Here is a 23,453-nt window from a genome sequence, read left to right as displayed (position 1 = left end):
TGTCAGGGCTCTGAGTGCGGGCAGGTGGAAATGTGGATCCAAATGCAGGACTCCGAGACGAAATGTAACTAAAACCACAGCTTTTATTGCTGGCATGAAACAAAAACAGAAACCAAACCATGAAACCAAGCAGGAACACACAGGCAGGGTCTGAGGGTACGACGCGACACCAAGCGTGGGAAAACACAGGGCTTAAATACACAGGGTAGTAATGAGGGAATGGGCCACAGAAGGGAGACACAGCTGGGGGAGCTGAACTTCATAGATCTGAAAGTTGACCAATGCATACATAGTGGCAACACATTATTTTATATTATGCTGAAGTCAGTTTTTATCCAATTTTATAACTATATCATATAATAAAGTCTGTTTTGAAGTTTACTATGGTAACAATTCATCTTTTTAGGCTTTTCAGAAACACTGTAACTTCATAGGTATGAACCAACAAACCATTTTTCATCATGACAATAAAAAATAAATCTAAAGGAGATAAACATCACAACTGTTCAACCAAGCATTAAGTCCATTTTGAAACAAAGAACGATGTACACTCAGCCAATCACATGGCAGCAACTCAATGCAGTGTAAAAGGTGAGATGTAAAATAAAACAATTAAAAATATTAATTAATCTTAATCAATCTTAAAATATGAAGCAATCTTCTAACTCCCCTTTACATACAAAGCTGTGGCCAACCTTACAAACCATTTTGAATTTTTTCCAGCCGAGGCGTTCAAAATAACCAAACTGCTAATAGTCACGGTTTAATTTGGGCAGCTGCCTGCCTAATATAATGTAAAATCATCACAATATTTTACACAAAGAGAGTAAATGTATCCTTGTACTCAGCTAAGACAGCTGGGCTGCTGTGGCTTGTGTTTATGTTCACAGTGACATCTGATTTAAAAGCAGACTGTCATGGTTGCGGCTGTGTGCAGGCAGGATGAGGACCCAAACGCAAGCTCACGGAGGCAGGAATGAACTCAAAACACAGCTTTATTGCTGGAGAGAGAAACCATACAACCTAAACGAGGAAACTATAACGTAATACACAGAGAAACACACGGCCATGACTGAGGGAGAACGCGACACAGAACTGAGGGAGACGCAGACATAAATACACAGAGGGTTAACGAGGGAAGTGGGAGCACACGGGGAACACAGGTGACACTGATAATCATAACAAGACACGGCAGGAGTGAACGCAACACTGACGGGAGACTGTCAAAGTAAAACAGGAAGTACACGGAGGTTCAGAGAGGAGGAGAGACAGCACGGGGAGAGCACGGACATAACGGGCTGGGAAAACATGGAATAAAACTCAAGGAGGGGAAACGAGGGCTCACAGATACACAGAGGGGCACACAGGAGGTAATCAAATAAGGAACATCTTAACAGAAACCATGGCATAAATAAAGAACAACACACAAAACATATGAAAACTAAGAATGCTGGGCCAACATGGCCCAGGATCATGACAGACAGCAAAAGACACTGAGCAGCATATCAGTCAGCATGGGAAAAATGCCATAGATTTAAGGAACCAGGCTAAAATAATTGGTTTCTAGTGGGTTCTATTGTAAGTGCTCTATATTTCAGCATGACATACTGTATGCATCCTACACTGAGAACCCTTGAAGCTGATCATCAGGGTATGCTGTGTACTTCTTACACAGAAGATAAAATAACATGCAAAGATTTTAGATGGTTGTGGTTGGTCCTTACACACAGATGTAAGGTCAAAAAAAAAATCACCCACAATGGATCGTTCACAGACGCTGGTCCAGTGGAACCCACTTCCACAAAGGCTGCACCTGCTCTGGCAGAACAGGAAGCATCAACTACAGAGTAGCTATTTTCATAATTAAGACATCAACTATAGGTGTTCCCAAAATGTGCCATGTTGTCTGCACACCTGACAGCTCAATAAGTCCTGTGTTGGTTACAGATGGTGGTTGTTTCCAGAAACAGCACTTGCATAAAACAAGTACAGAGCACTTTATGAGCCAACCTGCTTCTTTAATGAGCATTTAGGTTGTTTGTATTCAGTGTTCACAGATAATATGCTCATTAAAAGGGGGGATCCACTATGTCCTTCTTCACAATCCTGTCTGCCAACTTTAAGAAGAAATCAGAGTGACGCAGAAGCTTTAAAACAGTGTTCAGAATAATCAGTGATGCTTTTATCTGAACTGATGACAGATAAAGATGAACGTGAGTGTGGCAGAAGAGTCAGTTCTCCCTCTTTCTTGGAAGTATACAAAAGTCTGTTGTTTCTAAAAAGTTCATAAACAAACAACAAGTTCTTACAGAATGAGACGTGAAGCCTGGAGACGAGCAGTTCAGACACGCTGTTATTAAATTCTACCTGAGCAGGTTATAGTTCACCTCAGTTACGGAAGAACAAATAACACTTGGCTCTGGGAGCTTCAGTTTTTATACACTGTCGTAGCACCACCCTAAGCCATCATTTGCATCAACACCTCCATCACTAGCCCAGCAGTTCTAAGAAACTTCTCTGTTTGTGGTTCAGAACCTAATGTGACACCAATGAGCACAACAGCATGCAGCTGCAGGTTGTTGTTCATACCTGGCTTTACAATAAAGAGCCATGTTTGCAGGCAGCTGTTTGAAGTTTTGTGTAAAATATCATTTTTATAGAAATAAACCAAATGTGTCTAAATATATTAAGTAAACAATCAGAATAAGAACATTTTGAAATAAAATCCAAAAACTGCATCTGGCTTAGTTTTTGTTGAATAAATAATGACTCTGTGTAATATGTCATGTGTTGTATATGTAAGTTGTATTTGTACAATGAAGCCAGGCTTTCTTTGTGTTAGCTGCCTGACAGAACCTAAAACTCTAGTCAGAGATTGCAGGTGTCACAACAGACATGATCAGCTTTCTCTGTCGATCCTATCTTTCTGTTTCACACTCTGTGCACTCATAGAAAAAAAGCTTTAAAAAAAAATCACATGACTCTTCTTCCACACAACATGATCCCTGAGTGCCGCCTGCTCCAACCAGACATGTTCTCACAGCGACGATGGTGATAATTAAAATCTACAAAGAACGTGATAAACATTATTAAAATGCAGCACTGTTAAAGCAACGTGATTAATGCTGCATTAAAATGAGCCTTTAGCACATAGAGATGATTAAACAGTTTCATTTGACTTCATTGTTTCTAAGGCAGATGCTACACCAGTGAAGGTGCACTTAGTTTTCACACACTGCTTCTGCATTGTGTCTTAGTTTTAGTGGATTAAATAATGACACAGTGTTTGTTTGTTTTTCTTTAGTAACAAATGACCTCAGACCAGCTTATAATATTTTATAAACAAATAAGCATAAATGCATAAACTCAGCCTGGAATCACATGGGATAAACATGGGATGTGCATTTTTTTATTTGTTTTGTGTTACTGAGTCTTGCAAGAATGCCAACCTTACCAGCAGCAGCTTGGTTTTTTTGTTTGTTGTTTTTTTAATTGAATGAGTGCTGAAAGTTGAGCAACAGCTGTGACAACGAGAGAAGATGGAGCCAATCAGAAACAACTGTGAAAATGTACAATATGCAAGCTAAGAAAGCAAAGTGTAGCAATGTTGCCATCATTTTTGTTATTGTGGGATTTTTTTCAACATTCACTGAAAATCACTTCTCTCATATTTCCTCTTTATTATTTTCATCACTGTTTAAGAAACGTAACAAAGTCTTATAAAGCATCTAAACCAGCATCATGAAGTGATGTTTAAAGATGGCAGCAAGCTCACAGCATCTCTCAACTCAAGAGCAACATTCAAAGTGCACAGGCTGAAGGAAAGTATTGATTTTATCACATGCAATTACAATACGCCTTTTCATCTGTATCTGGATGTACAATGGGTATCGTTGTTTGTCCCAGCAGTTTACAATACAGAATGTGCACGTCTGTGGGGCTTTTATAAAGATTTCTATTTGCATTGATACGATTGCTTGGATCACAAATTGTTCTAACTTGATTAAAGTCACCAATGATAAAGGTATTCTTGCGCTTACAGTTACCATTATTATCTCTGTTTGCTATCAGATCATCACATCCCCCTTGTGGGATCATGTTGATGATATGCTGGTTTTCTGAACACGTCCGTTAGTCATGCAGAGCACAGTGCCAGAGAGCGCCACCAGCAGGAACATGGAAGTCTTCATTGTATTTCTATATCGAAAAAGTAAACAGAGTGAATATATAAATCAGTATTATTTCATTTCATTTATTAACTTGTTTATTTTTGTTTCCTAAATGTTAATCGTGCTTAACTATTAAAGTAAAAATACAGATAGATAGGAAACTCTCTGAAAAGTCAAACTGTTTTCAGTGAGTTCATATATTTGCCAGAGGAAAGGTCAGAATCTGCATATATGACCACTTTGAATCAATTTATATCTAAACAGAAATCAGTAAAAGTTCAAATCAGTGATATCCTCACTTATGAGGATATTGATATCCGTATAACTGGAGTTATTATAGATTTTCATACATGACATTTGTGAAAAAGGCGAGGGTGTCAGGGTCCCTGTGTCTACCCGCTCGCCTCAGTGTGGCTACATGTGTTTTTTTGTTTTGATTTTGTCCCCGCTCTCTCCCTCCCTCCTTCTCTCACTGCCTGGGCGGAGCTCATCTGTGGGCTCCTGCCCTTGGCCCACGCACCTGGTGACACCTGTGGCTCATCACCCAACAGTGTTCCAGTCCCCTTATAAGATGGCAGCCCTGTATTTCTCGTCGCTGGACCGTTGCCGACTCTCGTCAGTGTTAACCCCAGCTCAGTTCGTTCTCGTGTTTCCCTAGCGATCTTCTTACAGTAACCTTTTGCATCTCTGTGAATAGATTTCCCTGGACCTGCCCCTGTGTTACCTGAGCGATCAAGTGTGTGAGGATTGGAGCGAGCTTTTGTGTTTCTTGTGGAGTGTGAAGAGGAGCGTGGAGCGTGGATGGAGTGAGGACTTTGGAGCGTGTGTGGACTGCAAGTGTCTTTCCCCCCTCCTGTTCGTGTGTGGATTCCCAGAACCCGTCTTTTCCCCACTGTGTAAATAGATCACCTGGTGCTTCTGTAAATAAAAAACCTTTATTGTTCCCTACTCAGAGCCTACGCGTGAGTCCGTTCAGTCCCGTTGTGACAGAGGGTAAGGACGTAAATCGACTGGTAAAGAGGGACTGGTGAAGAGTCTGCAGCCGCAGCACCGATCCATCTGTCCATCTCCTGTTCCCTTCTCTGATCACTCGTGAACAAGACTGCGAGTTTTGTAACTTAATAAAAGCAGTAATTTGTTTGCCAGAGGGCCCCTTCCACATCACACCCTGTTCTTTCCTTCTTGTCTCATATGAAAATTCACTTTGTGGAGCTTTTTGGGAAATTGTTAAACTTCAGGAAGATTCTGAACATGCCCCATCGTTTAGCCAGCTCTTTGGAGCTGAGCAGGTTCAGGCCTGTTGTTGTAAGTTTTATAAAACGATCTCATTTAAACGGATAATCCAGCTGAAGCTTCAGACAGCCGTCAGACAGTGAAACACTGCCATCTGCTGGACGCGAATAACAAAGACGCTGCTTTGACGGGTGAGGGAGTTTCAACAAGTCTGCAACGACTCAAGCATCAAACTACAGAACTATTCTAGCGGACATGGTGCTCTAATGACTGCTTCATTAACGCAGGTCAGAAAGGATCAAACATATCAATAAATCATAAAACACAAAACGTCTCTTATTGCCCAGGGCGTAGGAAGTGAGTGACCACTTAAGTGTGTTCAACAGGAAGCTAAAGACTGGTGCTGTTAAAGTGTTCAAAAAACAGCAGGAGCTCGGTGTGAGGCCACAGTGGGCCAAAAAACACAAGATGACCTCCGGCAAGGACAAAATGTATCTGGACGTCTCTGTGAGCATCTGTCTCACTGTGTAAGTGTAGCACAGTGTCTGTGTGTGCATGGCTGGGCAAGAGAGACAGCACAACTGAAAGCCAGCACTCAGACGAGGACCCGGTGCATCGTCTGTCTCATCTCAGCCAGTTTACTTACAAACTCTTTAAGTTTGAATTTTAAAGCCGACAATGTGCACAGGGCAGTGATATTTAAAATGAAGGTAAACTATTCCAGTCTCTGCAGCCCCAATTGTGTATCTCACACACACACACACAGTCCTGAATTCATTACTGAAGTCTCATCCAGACGTTCAATGTGCTGTGTAATTAAATTGAGATGTGGGGTCAAAATTCCCACCTAGATTGAGTGAGATGAAATAGAAATCGGCTCTCCTCTAACTGACTTTATAGAAATAATTACATAAGCTGCATTTATAACTGTTATTAAATAACAGCAGCACACGAGAACTGAAGTGTAATCCCAGCACATTTCGCTTCGCTTGCACTGATTCTTTAGAGATGACGACCGTGGTGGGTAATTAAGGGCAAACAATATACAAGTGGCGTGAAAAATGGAGGCTGCATTACCTTTCCAAAGCTTCCTTTCCCGATGGCCCGCAGTATCTGGAAGTGGTCAAAGTTTACTGTGGAGAAAATGAGAAGCAGTTAGTGAGAACGTGTCAGTTTGAGCTGAGCTATAAAACAGGGAACATGACATGTACAGCACTGTGCAAAAGTCTTGAGCCATCCCTCATTTGCTTCCAGGGATCCGGACTTCCCTGTAATCTTTAAAGTGGTATTAAGGAATAGCTCTCCAGGCTTTTTAAAGTGTTTCTGATTTTTAATCCAGGGCTTGTATTTGACCACTTTTTGTCTGTTAAGACCCTTCACACTAATCTCTGAAACATTCAAACATAAACAGACACCTAAGTCACGGAAAGGACCAGAAAACTTAACAAAGAACCAATTTTAAATTGTATCTTTACACATTTACTTGCAGCCTATTGCAAAAAAACAAAACCCCACATCATTTGTTCTCACTTCTTTAGTTGAAGAATGCAGTTAATAACACCGTTAACACAGACTGACCTGGCAAAACACGAAAAAATAAGGGGGTGGTTCAAGACTTTTGCTCGGTACTGTATGAGAAATGGAAATGTGCACTTCACAATGTATCACTGCACTTCGGCAGTACTGTGAAGATTAAATGTTTTTTCCTTCCCGATGCATGTGAAAGGTTAAGACTTACATCTCCAAATGTACTGGAACTGATTTGAACCAGAGGACTCAGCCACACTGTTACTATGTACTGCATAAACACGTTTACCGATGAAGGTAAATCAGACGCTGTCCTGACTGTGTGGCTAAATTTTGTGCTGAAAGCATCAAATCAATTGAATATGATTAACTTGCTATGAGAGGTTTTTACTCCAAGTGTGACTTTTTCTGGCTTCATACACCTTTCAGGGTCAAATTCAAGCACTTTGTGAGCACGTTTAATGTCCATTTTCAACATTTTCCAGCACATTACCATAAAAAGGATGCATATTTCACTTCGCATCACCTGAGTAAGACCACGTGAAAGGCCAAATTAATAAGTCTTCTCATCAGATATTGATGCTTCTTTCTTATGTGACACAAAAAACAGGAGGAGACAGATCTTTGCTTGTGTTGTTTTTTAAGTTCATTCATTCAAAACTAACTGTAAGACGCTTAACTACATTGCAGTCTGTGTTATTGTTGTAGACCTAATTATCACCTTTAAAGTGTTTGTGCTAATAACATCATGTAGAGCAGGGGTGCCCAATCCCGGTCCTCGAGAGCTACCGTCCTGCAGCTTTTAGATGCATCCTTGTTCCCACACACCTGAATCAAATGAATGGCTTGTTATCAGGCCTTTGCCAAACATGATGGCATGCTGAAGAGGTAATCAAACCATTTGATTCAGCTGTGTTGGAGTAGGGATGCATCTAAAAGCTGCAGGATAGTAGCTCTCGAGGACCGGGATTGGGCAGCCCTGATGTAGAGTAAGACAGGCATAGAGAACAGCACTGACTGGGAGAGGCTTTGAACAGATGACATACTCACATCAATTCAACACTTTAGACTTTAAAAATGCACAAGCGTCTTTCAAAAACCCATTTATTTAATCTATCATCATTGATATTATTATGTACAGTTATAATGTACTGTTCATCTCCCTTAAATAAACAGGCAGCCTTAAAGTGTGAAATAGTCACTTGTCTACTGTCTCAGTGGCTGATAGTGCCCCACAGGCCTCAATGTCAGCTTGAAGCCATCATGTTTCAATTGTTTAATGAGAAACAGATTTTGAATGAAAGCGAGGAAACTTCGGTAGCACAAAAAAGTGCCTATTCTTTCTTCCCATATGGTTCAGTCATATTACCGTCATTTCCCCCTAAGCTGTTCCCAAAGACACCAGGTTAATACTTGAAAAGGCTGCAGCGATACACAAAAATATCATCAATATTCTGTTTACTTGGTGACAACGTCGCTTTTAGCCTTCAATCAGAAAGCCTGACGTTGGCTAGTTAAGCATCGGGCTAACGTTTAACGCTTTCACTTGAGGGAAGTAACTCGTATTACTGCTACTGCTGTGTAATCTTGGTTCAATTCACAGCATATTCTACAAGTTACCCTGCAATAACTAACTGTTAGAATAGCGCCACCGTATTGTATCGCACTGAGTGCACTTCAATCCTTTATCCCGCGAGTTTGCTAGCTAGCAAAATAATAATACCAATTTGAAACAAATAACATGTGTAACGTACACACTCGAGAAAATTATTTACTAGTACTTACGCAAACTCCCCCGTTGTGAAAACGTACAAATCCTTCTTGTATTTTTCGTTTTCCAGCAAACACTCATTAAAACGGCCTCCAGGCACATTAGCGCACTCACCCCCGACTGATCAGGGAGGGGGTGGGGGGTCACACACTGAAACAGACTAACGTGCAGAGGTACAGCCCAGGCAGAGAAATGTTGCTTTTAGACTTTGCGACTCGTTTTATTTCTCTATCTGATAAGAAAACTATTCAATCAGATAGTTATTTGTGGTGAATGAAATACGGTTACAGTTTCAAGAAGTTTTAAGCACCAAATCCGAAATCCAAGCACTGCAATATTAAAATCCAATTCAATTTCTTGTTTGCTCCGAAATCTACGACATGACTATATACAGAAAAGCTTGACATGGTATGCAAAAAAAACCCCGAAGACAATACAAATACAAATACATGAACAAAAAAGGTTTTAACTGTCAGTTATGTCATTTTAAAATTTTCCAAAACTAACATTTTCTTTGATTGACTGATATTAAATTGATTAGGGTCAAGTTTAGTGTGAACAATATTACACAAACAAGCACGTGTGTGCGCATGCGCACATATGAGAATCCCTTCGATCGCTTCTCATATGTGCGCATGCGCACATATTAGAATCGCTTCGATCGCTTGTGACGCGGTAACTTTGCTTTGATCCTTTCTGACGTCATAACTTTGCTTTGATCCCAAAACCCATAAATAGGAGCGCTCACCTGTTACTTTATGTTTAACGGACGTTGACCTGCAGCAACTGAAACCCTTTCGAGAAGTTTTGAGAGCAATTTACGAGAGAAACCAAAACAAGTTCAGTTTTGTTTCTCACCAATCCACAGCGCAAACAGACACATTACACCATGTCAGCCAACCCATCCTTCGGCTCAGATGAGCTTGGAATATCTAAAGGGACCATTTTGGGAGATCACCACATGGTGGAGGCTTTCCTTGGAGAAGGAAGCTTTGGTGTTGTAACGAAATGTCGCGATACAAAAAACAACAAAACGGTTGCTATTAAAGTCAACAAGAGCGACCCTGAAATTCTGCTCCAGGCAAAACTGGAAATTTTCATCCTGGAGCAGCTACGACGCTTGGATCCAGACAGGTGCAACATTGTCGAATGGAACGGCTATTTCCTCGATGGAGAGCGCATTTGCTTGAATTTCGAACTCCTCGACCAAAGCCTGTCAGACTACATAGGGGACCGGAATAACCGAGGTCTCCCAATGAGAGAAATCAGGCCAATTTTGAATCAGCTCGCAAATGCTCTGTTCCACCTGGGTTCTGTGGGAATAGTGCATGCTGACCTCAAACCTGTCAACATCATGGTTGTGAACCGCAGTGAGTCTCAAGTCAGAGTCAAACTTATAGACTTTGGCATCGCATGTAACACCTCTGCAGTGATTCCTGGTGACTGTGTGGGGACAATTGGTTATTGTGCACCTGAGATTATGCTTGGCACTCCATATGATGAAGCAATTGACATGTGGTCTCTGGGGCTGGTAGCTGTGGAGCTTGCTACAGGGGTGCCTCTCTATCCTGGGGAAGACGATTATGACGTTTTGAAATTCATAATTGAAACTCAGGGTCAGCTACCAGATCATCTTCTAGAGTCTGGCTTGTACACTGACAGCTATTTCATCGAGGATAACCACAACGAACAGTGCTGGACATTTAAGACCCCAGAACAATTTCAATACGAGACAGATTATCGATCCAAGGAAACTCGATCGATAAAACTTAAGTGTCTCGATGACCTCGAACAACTGCTGAAGGTTAGGCGAGGACTGGAAAATGGCCAAACATTATTTGTAAGGCTAATCAAAGAAATGTTGGCCTTGGATGCAAATCAGCGCATAACACCCTCGGAGGTTCTGAAGCATCCCTTTTTCGACCCTGGCCTCTCAAGGAGAACCCCCTGCACTGACATGAATAGTACAGGGGGAGAACTCCTTGTGCTCTCTCAGCAGCCTTCAAGCTGGAAAAGTCATGGATCGCAAAAATTCAGCTGCAGTTTCCAAAACTCAGTTGAATTTCCTCAAAAAAGAGACATCAACACCTCAGCCAACCCATCTGCCTCTGAAGATGATCTTCAAATAACGAAAGGGACCATTTTAGGAGATCACCACGTGGTAGAGGCCTTCCTTGGAGAAGGAGGCTTTGGTTTGGTAACCAGATGTCGCGATACAAAAAACAACAAAACGGTTGCTATTAAAGTCAACAAGAGCGACCCTGAAATTCTGCTCCAGGCAAAACTGGAAATTTTCATCCTGGAGCAGCTACGACGCTTGGATCCAGACAGGTGCAACATTGTCGAATGGAACGGCTATTTCCTCGATGGAGAGCGCATTTGCTTGAATTTCGAACTCCTCGACCAAAGCCTGTGGGACTACATTGGGGACCGGAATAACCAAGGTCTCCCAATGAGAGAACTCAGGCCAATTTTGCATCAGCTCGCAAATGCTCTGTTCCACCTGGGTTCTGTGGGAATAGTGCATGCTGACCTCAAACCTGGAAACATCATGGTTGTGAACCGCAGTGAGTCTCCCGTCAAAGTCAAACTCATAGACTTTGGCCTCGCATGTCCTGCTTCTGCAGTGATTCCTGGTGACCGTGTGGGGACAATTGGTTATTGTGCACCTGAGGTTATGCTTGGCATTCCATACGACAAAGCAATCGACATGTGGTCTCTGGGGCTGGTAGCTGTGGAGCTTGCTACAGGGGTGCCTCTCTATCCTGGGGAAGACGATTATGACGTTTTGAAATTCATAATTGAAACCCAGGGTCAGCTACCAGATCATCTTCTAGAGTCTGGCTTGTACACTGACAGCTATTTCATCGAGGATAACCACAACGAACAGCGCTGGACATTTAAGACCCAAGAACAATTTCAATACGAGACAGATTATCGATCCAAGGAAACTCGATATATAAAACTTAAGCGTCTCGATGACCTCGAACAACTGCTGAAGGTTAGGCGAGGACCGGAAAATGGCCAAACATTATTTGTAAGGCTAATCAAAGAAATGTTGGCCTTGGATGCAAATCAGCGCATAACACCCTCGGAGGTTCTGAAGCATCCCTTTTTCGACCCTGGCCTCTCAAGGAGAACCCCCTGCACGGACATGAATAGTACAGGGGGACAAAACCTTGTGCTCTCTCAGCAGCAATCATCATTTGGGTGGCCAGAATTCTAGGGGAGCTAGAAAATTCTTGTGGAAAAAAAGCCCAAAACAATAACATCAACAAAAACAACCAATGAATATGGTCTTAAACTTGGGCACAATTTGGCCTGAAATCCATCAACTAATCTCTCAATATTCAAAGCGGAACAGCAGACAACTTACCATCACATCAGTCCTTCAATCAGACCTACAACAAACGTCTTCCTTATCTCACCCCAACCGGTCGCAGCAGATGGCCGCCCCGACCTGAGCCTGGTTCTGCCGGAGGTTTCTTCCTGTAAAAAGGGAGTTTTTCCTTCCCACTGTCGCCAAAGTGCTTGCTCATAGGGGGTCATATGATTGTTGGGTTCTCTGTATGTACTATTGTAGGGTCTACCTTACAATAATACATACAGCCTTGAAGTGAGTGGTGATGTGATTTGCTGCTGAATGAATTGGGAACTAATTGGAAATCTGGATATTAATTAAATAAACCTGCTTTGAGCATCAATTAATTGTTGTTTGAAATTCTTTATAAATATATAAATATAGTGCCACTCTTCTACTGTTTAAATTGCAACTGTTTAAAACTGACTAATTTATTCATACACTTGAGCATAAACACACGCACAGTAAATGGCCTGTATTTGTACAGCGCTTTACTTAGTCCCCAAGGACCCCAAAGAGCTTTACACTACATTCAGTCATTCACACATTCACACACTGGTGATGGCAGCTACATTGTAGCCACAGCTGCCCTGGGGCGCACTGACAGAGGCGAGGCTGCCGGACACTGGCGCCACCGGGCCCTCTGACCACCACCAGTAGGCAACGGGTGAAGTGTCTTGCCCCGGGACACAACGACCGAGACTGTCGGAGGCGGGGCTCAATCTGGCAACCTTCCAATTACAGGATGAACTGCGAACTCTTGAGCCACGATTGCCCTATATACACATATACTTTACAGTACTAGTCAGTGCTTACATACTAGTTCTTTTCCCTACTTTTTCATGCTTACTGGTACAAATGCCTGTTACTAGAGTTAAATGCTATCAATGTATTCTCACAGTTATGGAACTGTACAAATGCATACAAAATAACGCTCACGTAAACATAACTGTGCACTAGTTTGCCCTTATTGCTGCAGTTTGTTTCAAGTTGTTCTCTCACACACACACACACACACACACACACGCACACGCACACGCACGCACGCACACACACACACACACACACACACACACACACACACACACACACACTATGTAACGTTTCAGCAAGAAAATACCGCCCCTCCCCCCCACAGTGACACCACCACCACTAGTCTGCACAGCTGACATGAGGCAGCATGGATCCATCCTTTCATGCTATTTATGCCAAATTCTGACCCGACCATCTGCATGTCAGAGCAGAAATCAAGACTCATCAGACCAGGCAACATTTATCCAATCTTCTCATGTCAAATTTTGAGAACTGTAGCTTCAATTTCCTGTTCTTAGCTGACCAAAACGCTCTTCTGCATTCTTTGGTTGCAACAAATGGTTGTATGAGCTACGGTTGCCTTCCTATCAGACATTTTTCTCTGACTGTTGACATCAATAAGGCAGTTTTTCCAAGAGAACTGCCTTTCACTGGATATTTTCTCATTTTTGTCACCGAAAAGGGTGTCTGTGTTACTTCTTGTCTTATATATATTGTCTCTGTTTTCCTCTGTCCTTTGTCAGTGTCTGTTCACCTACCCCTGTGTCTCCATATTCCCAGTGTTCAAGGTTTCCGAGTGTTTTCCCAGTTTAGGTTTTCATGGTTGGTTCTGTTTGCTACTCAGCCAGAATAAACAGCTCGCTCTTTTTAAAAGTAGGCTCCAGAATGGATGATGGCATGTTCGCATGTCTTTATGCAACACTGAGTGTGCTGAACTAAAGGTAGGCCTAGTTTCATTTTCATGGTCATTATTATCATGACAATGATTACGCCTTATTCTGATTATTTCTCCCTTTTGGAGATGTAACATTTACATGAGGGGTGTAGGAACATTTCCCCCTAAATATTTTTAGATAAATTTTTGTTGAAGTCACTGTTTTTGTCGTATTGATGATGCAGCTAGAATAAGTGCTTTTAAATAAAAGAATAACCATTCAAAGTGCTCAGTGGTGAAACTGTAACTCTTTCAGAGTTTGACAGCTGGACAAGTGATGCCGTATTTAAAGAAACATGAGATGAGTGCAGCATATTATCTGAACAGAGATCATTCAATGAGCAAGAATAAACACTGAAAGAGAAACACTTCACTGTTGATTATCATATGAAGTCTAATAAAAGCTGTTAATCTGTTAATATCCTGCTAATCTGCATACAGCAAATACAGAACATGCGACTTTAAAGCATCCAGCAAAGTGATAACTGTCCTCTGCCCACTAAGTAGTGACTCTACAAAAGATTATTTTCAATATCATCTTTATATTATATTTAGTTATTCTCCAGCGCAACAATGTAAGGAGCTCTGTGATTGGTTAGGAAAGGACAGACTGGCCACCTCGATTTTTCTTCACTGCACATTGATCCATAGCTTTGCTCTGTAAAGGCTAACAAAGTGCTTTTGCTTTACAAAGACATTCAGCGTCGGTATTCACTCTTTTAAAATGCCACTGAACACTGGAGTGAAATGGAGCCCTGATCCTCAGAGTTTTATTGTTGCTAACATTTCTTATAGATAGCACAGATAGTGCCCCACTGCAGTAATCACTCATGTCTAGATATTCCTGTTAAAAAGGAGTTTTTCCTCCCCACTGTAACATGGCAAACATAGCAAACGGATAATCCAGCTGAAGCTTCAGACAGCCGTCAGACAGTGAAACACTGCCATCTGCTGGACGCGAATAACAAAGACGCTGCTTTGACGGGTGAGGGAGTTTCAACAAGTCTGCAACGACTCAAGCATCAAACTACAGAACTATTCTAGCGGACATGGTGCTCTAATGACTGCTTCATTAACGCAGGTCAGAAAGGATCAAACATATCAATAAATCATAAAACACAAAACGTCTCTTATTGCCCAGGGCTCAGGAAGTGAGTGTGTTCCTTATAGCCCAACACGTTCTCACTCCCAACTCGTCAAACGTGTGACGCATGGTCAGGCTCCCTCTGCTTCACTTATGGACCATATGGACCACCAGGTAAGACCATTTAAACGGACAGCATTTATAGAATGACTATTAAAAGTCAGCGAGTGTCAGTAATGTTAATGTGGTTATGTTAGTAATACACCGAGTGCTAATATAACAGCTTTAAGATGCATTTGTAGATGTTATTACGTGTTTTACCGTCTTTGTGGTGCTAGCTTAAAGTTACGGTGTAAACGTTAGCTTATATTGGAGGAAAGCTGTTACTGTTTAAACGATGTTAGCACAGAAATATTAGCTTCTGTCATGACTGATGAAGTTACTAGTTAATAAAGTTTCCAGTAAAGTGTTTAATCGCAGCCACAGACTGACAGCAAATATCTCGATTAGCTTCAGTGCATCTGTAATAAATATGTGCAAGTTTCAGTGCTTCGTTTAAACTGTATGATACTTATACTGACCCAGGGTCAGTGTAAAATACAATCCTAGCTGTGTGAACAAAGCCTGGCTGCTTTAATCCTGCATGACAAACCTCAGGATGCAGGTTATTATTACTCTTTCCTGCTGGCACACCTGTCACACCTGAGAGTCAGCTAGAAACTCACAGTGACGTGGACATCATGCAAAGACTGCCAGACTCTGTAATACTGCAAATGATCAGTGACTCAGGTTATCACTAAACTTTAAACGGCACCTCTGTGTCTCTGTGTGCTGAACATCTAGGATTGAGTCAGGCTGCATTGACTGTGGGACTTTAATGTGTTAAAAGCAGGTTGAAGACGGCTCAGAAACATTTGAAGATTAAAATTTAGCATTATGGCTGCTGGTGGTTTGTAAAGCCTCTACTCAGCTGTATTTTTGTTACTAATTTATGTTTGTTGTTGTTTAACACAGATTTCAGAAGAGCAAATATGCTTAATAGTTTAACTAGATTTCATTTGTCAGTGTGGGACTGCTGAGTCACCTGAAGAACTCATTTCATTCATTCTCCACATGATGTTCATTTACAGAAATGTTTCACAGGAACTGATTTCTCCCAAAGGGTGAACTAGTGTGTTTCCATAGATTACCTCTGTATGAATGTACTTCTTAAATGAAGGCAAGTGTTTGTCCTTTTTTGTTCCTCAGGTACAGTACGTGATATCAAGGGCAGGCGGTCATCACTGGGGGTAGACAAGAAGCAGACGTACTTCCAAGAGGGAGCTGCAGTGAGGTCAGAGGTCAGAATCTGAAACAGCTCAGGTTTATATTTTAGAGGTTATAAAAAATCAAAATGTATTATTTAAAGAAACCTTTAAATAATAGTCATAATTATGATTATTATAAGAAATATCAAACATTTAAGTGGATTTTCTGTTACACATATCGTGTTAGCCCTGCAATAAACTGGCAGCCTGTCTTTGTCCTGTATCAGCTGGGATAGGCTTCATCCTCCTGCAACCCTGAATTGGATACATTGTATTCCAATTATGTAATCTGATCATTTACAAACTCAAGGTATCTAATCAAAATGTAAGTGATGCCGCCCTTGACAGACAGGGAGATTTTATTCCTCAAAGACCATCATCCAGTCGAAGTACTAGTTGCCACGTGGTCAGTGTTCTCACAACCATTGATTTTATCTCACAACTTGTTTTCACCAAAGAATTTCAGTAAGTAAATATTCTTCAATCTCTTTTTCCCCCCAGTGTCTGCAGATCAGCATCAGTGTCCACGTGAAGAACCTAGTTATGTTGCCAGTGTCAACCCAACAAAAGGTACTTTACCTTCTTGTATATATTGTGATTCCTTTGCTTTTATATTTGTTGTTATAGTTGAGTGAGGCAGGGCTTTTGTGCAGTCCTAAGAAACATACTGCCTAGAGTGTTTTTCACTTTGTGGAAGAGTTTCTTTATTTTTTTTCTGTTAGTGTGTGGAACTGAGGTGCTTCGTCAGGAGCTCCTTCAGTTGTTGGAGGATGGAGAAGAGGACGCAGCCATGACTTGTGAGACGTTGTCTGAGTCAGCTGCTACTCACTGGGCGATCAGAAACATGGTGTCCTTGCTAAAGTGGAAAGAGGCCAGGCCTTGTCTTATAGACAATATGTTAGCTACTCTGGATCCACAGTCACACCGTGTGTGTCAGTGTGGCAAACAAGTAGTTGTGAGGTGTCTGGACTGCCTGCCTCTTCCATTCCTTTGTGCTGACTGTGATATTGCAGTTCACACACGCTTTGTCCTGCACAGCAGAGAGGCAGTAACAGGAGGGTTTTTGCAGCCTTCATCAGAGTTTCACAATCCAATATGTACGGTTTTTAAGTCTTATGCATTTATTGCTATGTACTATGAGTGTGTGCTGTTATTGTATATTTATTGTGTATCATTTAATTTCCAATTCTTTTTATATATATTGTGTGTTTTTAATGTTAGTTCGGCTGTTGCCTGTGCAAAGACCAGACTGTGTGTGACTGCCCAGCAGGTAACGTTGAGGTTTCACCCGGTGCAATTGTGGCTCTTGTAACCATAAATGGTAAGTTGCTCTTTTGTCACACAGTACATACACAATAGATGTGTTTGCAGGTTTTATTGCAAATTGTACATTGCTACATTGTTTTGAATTACCCTCGGCCCGCAGTATATGTGGGCACCTGTCAAAGGTCATTTGGATTTACCAGACCGCTTTGAAAACAACATGGGAAAACATGAATGTCTTTGTTGAGCCATGACTGGATTTCTCCTTATCCTTCCTAAAGGCCGTTATAACCTTGCACTGCCAGTGGTGAGCTGCACCAGCTGTGGCCTAATGTGGTCCCCCTCAGTTAAGGACTTCCAGGGTGGTGGATATTGGCCTGGCACCTTAAATTTCTGCACCCTGTTTTCAATGGATGTCTTTCAGTCTTTCTATGACATTAAGAAGCTGCAGCAGGGATGTCACTTAAGGCCTTTGTCAAAGTGCTGGATGAACGAACAGCCCATTTTGGAAGGGTGAGTTTCTAAATTTGTCAAGTTTAAGGAAATTGTGCAAATCAATGTTTATGATGACTGTCCGTGAATATTCTGTTGTTTGTCCTCTACTTAAAAGACTGGCCGAATATCAGCTGATGCCTTCAGCAAAAGTTTCTTGGAGTGGAGTGCTGTAAAGTGTGAGGTGGACAGGATGTGCAAGGAGCCATGCTTTAGCTGCCCTGCCTGCACTCCAGACATGCTCGCCGTCTCAGTTGATGGAAACTGCAAGCTTTATCGCTTTCAATCAAATGCAAGGTACGTTATGCATTGTGTACATAAATCAAATATGGATTTGTACAAAAATTGTATTTTGATGTTTCTTTTCAAACAACTGTCACCGTGTTCGTTCAGCACTTCAGAGCAGGGGAACTTTGAAGGTGTCTTCATTGAGAAAGATGAGGAAGTTGCTGAGTTTGTGAAATACATCCAGAGACACACAAATGATGTAAGATACACATATATATCAGTGCTGTCAGCGTTAATCTTGTTAAAATGACGTTAACGCCATAACCATATACTCATACGTGTGTGTGTGTGGATACATATTTGGATGGGTGGATATTTATTTTGTTTTTCTCTTGGTGTTGTCGTAATACTATTTACTTGACTTTATCTTAATGTGTACTTCATTTTGAGTAGCTCACACTTGGATGTGCGAGGTATACTGCAGCTTGTAGTCTTGGATACGTTTAAGACATTTTGTTATAAGGTTGAATGAATTCAGCAGTCATGTATTGTGACCTCCTTTCTATAGATCAAATGGGGAGGTGCGTTTCAGGATGGGGCCGGTTCTACAGTTGGAGAAGAGGTGGAGCAAGTAAACAGTTTCCTGTCTAGGGCGGCCATCACAACGAAGTACATGTCTAAAGCAGGTGTGTGTCTGTGTGTGAGATTCCACTCAGTCTCCTGCTCATTCATTCTTATTTGTATACTAACTGAAATGCAGGGCGAACAGACATGCTGAGCCTCCTGGCTTTGGGCTGGAACAAAAGGAAAGTGGAACAACTGGGCCGCACTTTGAGCCAGAGATATCTAAAGGTCATTTTTTCAACACCCATTTTAATGTGTGTGGTAAGGGGGGGGAAACACCAGTACTCTAAAAATGTCCATATGAATGACATTTATTAATGTATTCTTAGATCATAAGGATCTTTAGAGAACAAGTGGAGAGCCTGAATGCGAGCAGAAATGAGCTGGGTGTGGATGACGACACACTGCAGCAATGGGCTGAAGGTGAGTCTCAATATAATGCACTCGTGTATAACAACAGGACCCACCATGGCCTCATTAAAGAACTTAGAGTTAAGATCTTTCTGACAGTGTCAACAAACAATGAAAAATAAGCTTGTAAAAGCAGAATTGATGGCAGAGTTGTTGCGTTTGATCAAATTGGATTGGACCTGGGTTGAAGTGATGTCGTACTAGTTGGTTTATAAAGCTGAACACCAACATACTTGTTATCTCATGATAATGCAGCACATGAAGGCTCCAGATGTCTTATAATGAATATCATCAAGTCAGTGATTACAGAGTCCACTGTAGTTTGGTGACTGTTACTCATCCTGTGTTCTGATTAATATTCCTCTCACTTAGAAACGGATCAAACTGATGGCAGCCTTGGAGCGTTGCAGGCACGAGTAGAGGAGCTTGTCGTCATCATCAGAGTGCGAACACAAAGTCTTTACAGACAAAATGGTGTCACAGTTTCTTTGAAACGGACCGTTTGATGCTCAGTTTGTACAGCTTGTACAGCTACTTTGTAAACAGAATAAAATCAGATCCAGGTTTGTTTGAGCTGGATGTGATTTGTTCTAGCAAACGAATTGATGAGTGTAGATTAAAATGTAAATATATGCATTATGTGAAGGTGTTCCTTTTTATGATTATTTACAGATAGCAACAAGAGGCGACACAGAATTCACAAGGTCATCTTAGATGAGAAGAAACGCTTGGCGGCTGCTGTTGACGACTACAACAAGGAAACAAGCAACAAAGCAAATCGTATCCAGTGATGCCCTCATGCAGAGCGACGTTTGGCCCTGGCAGAGCACAAGTGAACGTAAGCTCTTGATTTCTAAATATCCTTTTTAAACAAACTCCCAGTATCTGAGCAGCAGTTGAATCTTTTGTTCTTGAATCATAATATGCTGCTATGTTTTCCCATCTGATGTTGTTAAACTGCAGCTGCTGCTGACCTCCGGACAAAGAGAAAGGTCTTTGAGAAGGTGATGGCTGTGAGGCGCCTGAGAGAGGAGGAGATGATCCTTTGCAGGGAGATGCAGCATCACTGGACAGTGTTGCAAATGCGATCTGTGGTGTTGGGGACAATCTCCTCAGACTGTAAGCACATCTTTTATTTATTTATACATTTGGTGATGAATTGATTGAAAATAATAGCAGATGCTAAAGTCTTACTGGATCTTTTACCTATATTTGGGTTGCTAGCTAACACTGCCTTCTCCCTTAAAAAAAGTTTAATTACATGATCCTAACTCCTTGTGTTTATGAGGTGAGTTTTTTTGTCTGTTTGTTTGTTTTACTTATATTTAATAGTTTTGTTGTTTTTACAGCCTCCCTTGTTGGCATGTCGGAGGATGCACAGAAAGGACTCCATAGCCTGGTTTAAAAACAAAGTGAACTGAAAGCTGAAACGCTCAAAGTAAAGGACGTGTACAAGAGAATCCTCAGCCACCAACCACTCCTGGAAATGGACTCAGAGGAGGAGGAGGACGTTTCAGACGATGAGAGTGATTTGAGCACTTCTGATGAAGACTGATTGTGTCATCATTGATGTTATGTTTGCTAGAATAAAAAGTTAATCACATCTGTTTAATGTGATTTTTATAATGTCTGTTTCAGAAATTGCTTATCAACAGACATTTTACATGTTGAGAAGAAAAATGTAATTCCCTTGGTGCAGTTGTTTACCCTGAATCATTCTTTCCCATCTAATTTAATGACTCGTGTACATGTTCAGATACAATAACATAATTGAATTCATGGGATGCTTTCTGGGCTGCTCAAATTACCACAAAATGTAAAAGCACCAGGCAGCACACTCACAAGGACATGTTTTGTTCAGTGTTTTGTTGAAGAAATCAACAAGTACAACTGAGATGTTTGCTGTAGTGGTGTGTTTGTTAAGAAGCATGCCAGCACACTGGTGAACTGACAGTCCCAGAATGCACCCGAGCCAGTGACTCGCCCCAGAACAAATGACATTAATTATCTAGAAAGACAACCGTGATCAAAGACTAAGTAGGAAACAAAAGATAAGGAAAGGTACTGTGGGGTAGGAAAGAAAGGCCAGAGCTGTGCAAAATGACCTCCAGCAGGCCACAAATATGCACGTCTGTTCAAACGGTCAGATACTGACTCCATGAGGGTGGTATGAGGGCTCGACGTCCACAGGTGGGGGTTGTGCTTACAGCCCAACATCGTGCAGGATGTTTGGCATTTGCCAGAGAACACCAAGCTTGGCAACTTTGCCTCTGGCGCCCTATGCTCTTCACAGATGAAAGCAAGTTCACACTGAGCACTTGTGACAGAGTCTGGAGACATATTGGAGAACCTTCTGCTGCCTGAAACATCCACCAGCATGATGGTTGGGCAGTGGGTGACTAATGGTGTGGGTGGCATTTCTTTGGGGGACCGCACAGCCCCCCGTGTGCTCGGCAGAGGTAGCCTGACTGCCATTAGGTGCTGAAATTAGATCCTCAGACCCCTTGTGAGACTAAATGCTGGTGCGGGTGGCCCCGGGTTCCTCCTAATGCAAGACAGCGCTAGACCTCATGTGGCTGGAGTGTGTCAGCAGTTCCTGCAAGACGAAGGCATTGATGCTGTGGACTGGCCCGCCCATTCCCCAGATCTGAATCCATTTGAGGACATCTGGGACATCACGTCTCACTCCATCCACCAACTGCACCACAGACTGTCCAGGAGTTGGCAGATGCTTTAGTCCTGGAGTCTGGGAGGAGATCCATCAGGAGACCATCTGCCACTTCATCAGGAGCATGCCCAGGTGTTGTAGTGAGGTCATACAGGCATGTGGAGGCCACACAGACTACAGAGCCTCATTTTGACGTGTTTGAAGGACATTACATCAAACCAGATGAATGATTCTGTATTGCACTGATCAAGGAACCAACCCAATAGGAGCTAAAGGCATCCTCTTCACATTACTTAACATAGTGAGTTTATACTATGTTTAATGTGCATTTTCTTCATCAGTCTAGAACATAACATGTTAGCGCTCCCTGGTTCTTTTTGGAGACAGATCCTGAGACAGCAGGCAGCTTTGGAGAACTCATGCCAGCTGTGGTCATTAAGGAAAACTTTGATTTAATATTGATTTCATGACAACTATCCTCAGGCACATATTCCTGGATATATACAATGACACGAGTAGACACTAACCCCCAGCAGTCTGGTGCTATGACAGCATAACTAAGGGCTGACCTGAACCAGCCCCAACTATAAGCTCTATAAAGAAGTAAAGTCTTACGCCAACTCTTAAAAGTCTTGACCATGTCCACCTCCAAAACTCATAATGGACTTTGGAGGTGGACAGCTATCAAGCTCCTCACAGAGGAGCAGCTTGACAGCTAACAGCTCCCAATTTAGTTTAGTCCAAATACATGAATTCAAATTGAGGTGATAACTATTTATCAACAGTATGAATGTCTGTTCCCGTCCAACAAAGTTGTTACTACATACCATGTTGAGCAGGGCTTCCACTTGACTTTAACTTCTTCTTTTTCCTGAAAAACATGATATAAACAAACAATTAATTCAGAAAGACATGCAGGTTGCATACAAAAAGGAGCCTACAAACATTTGTGTACTGTTGAATGGCTCAATATATTATACAGTTAGTTTACAAAAACATAAGAACCACTACAATGCTTGTACTGCCAGCATCGAGTGCATGTCAGCAAAGCAACACTGCTTACATTGTGGCTCACAAGCTCCACTCCTTTTCATCAAAACCAAAATTTTATCTACATTCTGTTTTTTACACTTTAAATCCCAGTTAGGTTAAATATTACCAGTAGCTTTTCAGATAAAACAGTAATAAAGTCCTAATGGTTTCATAAATCTTCATATTTTTTTCATATAAGCATCGGGGACAAGGCTGTCTTGCAACTGTTGAGGTCACTAGTGTGCGCCCTATTTCTTCCAGGATCACTCTTCATTTGTAGGTTTTAGTGGACTCCTACTACTGTGAAGTGGTTTTCATGGGACAGGGGCTTGTATTCCAAGATCTGGGAGATTGTAGAAATGAGCTGTGATGCCCTTCTTGCCATCTTTCCAGAAATATCAGTGATCTGGAAGCTGTTAGGCTGACTTACAGCAGCAGCACTTTCTGCACCTGCAGAAACTCCAGGACACATTTACTAACAGTGTTTGTTGCTGTGTGTGCTGCAGCTGCAGCTTTGAATTTTTTTTGAGAGCTAA

General features: G+C 41.8%; 1 protein-coding gene across 1 annotated transcript; it reads left to right on the top strand.

Moving 5' to 3' along the window:
- Positions 1-9,507: 9,507 nt before the first annotated feature.
- On the top strand, positions 9,508-11,926 carry LOC146676595 (uncharacterized). Its single transcript, XM_085401216.1, has one exon. It carries the CDS (start codon positions 9,590-9,592, stop codon positions 11,924-11,926), a length of 2,337 nt encoding a protein of 778 aa, XP_085257342.1. The 5' UTR covers positions 9,508-9,589.
- Positions 11,927-23,453: the final 11,527 nt, after the last annotated feature.

This window comes from Rhamphochromis longiceps, linkage group LG3 (genome assembly GCF_057381845.1).
Source record: "Rhamphochromis longiceps isolate RC_006_pf linkage group LG3, R_longiceps_female_GT1.1, whole genome shotgun sequence".
Lineage (NCBI taxonomy): Eukaryota > Metazoa > Chordata > Actinopteri > Cichliformes > Cichlidae > Rhamphochromis > Rhamphochromis longiceps.
This window is presented reverse-complemented; position numbering and strand designations above follow the sequence as displayed.

Bases quoted from the DNA above. Each gene is read 5' to 3' on its own strand.
- LOC146676595 (XM_085401216.1), top strand. From the start codon at position 9,590: ATGTCAGCCAACCCATCCTTCGGCTCAGATGAGCTTGGAATATCTAAA.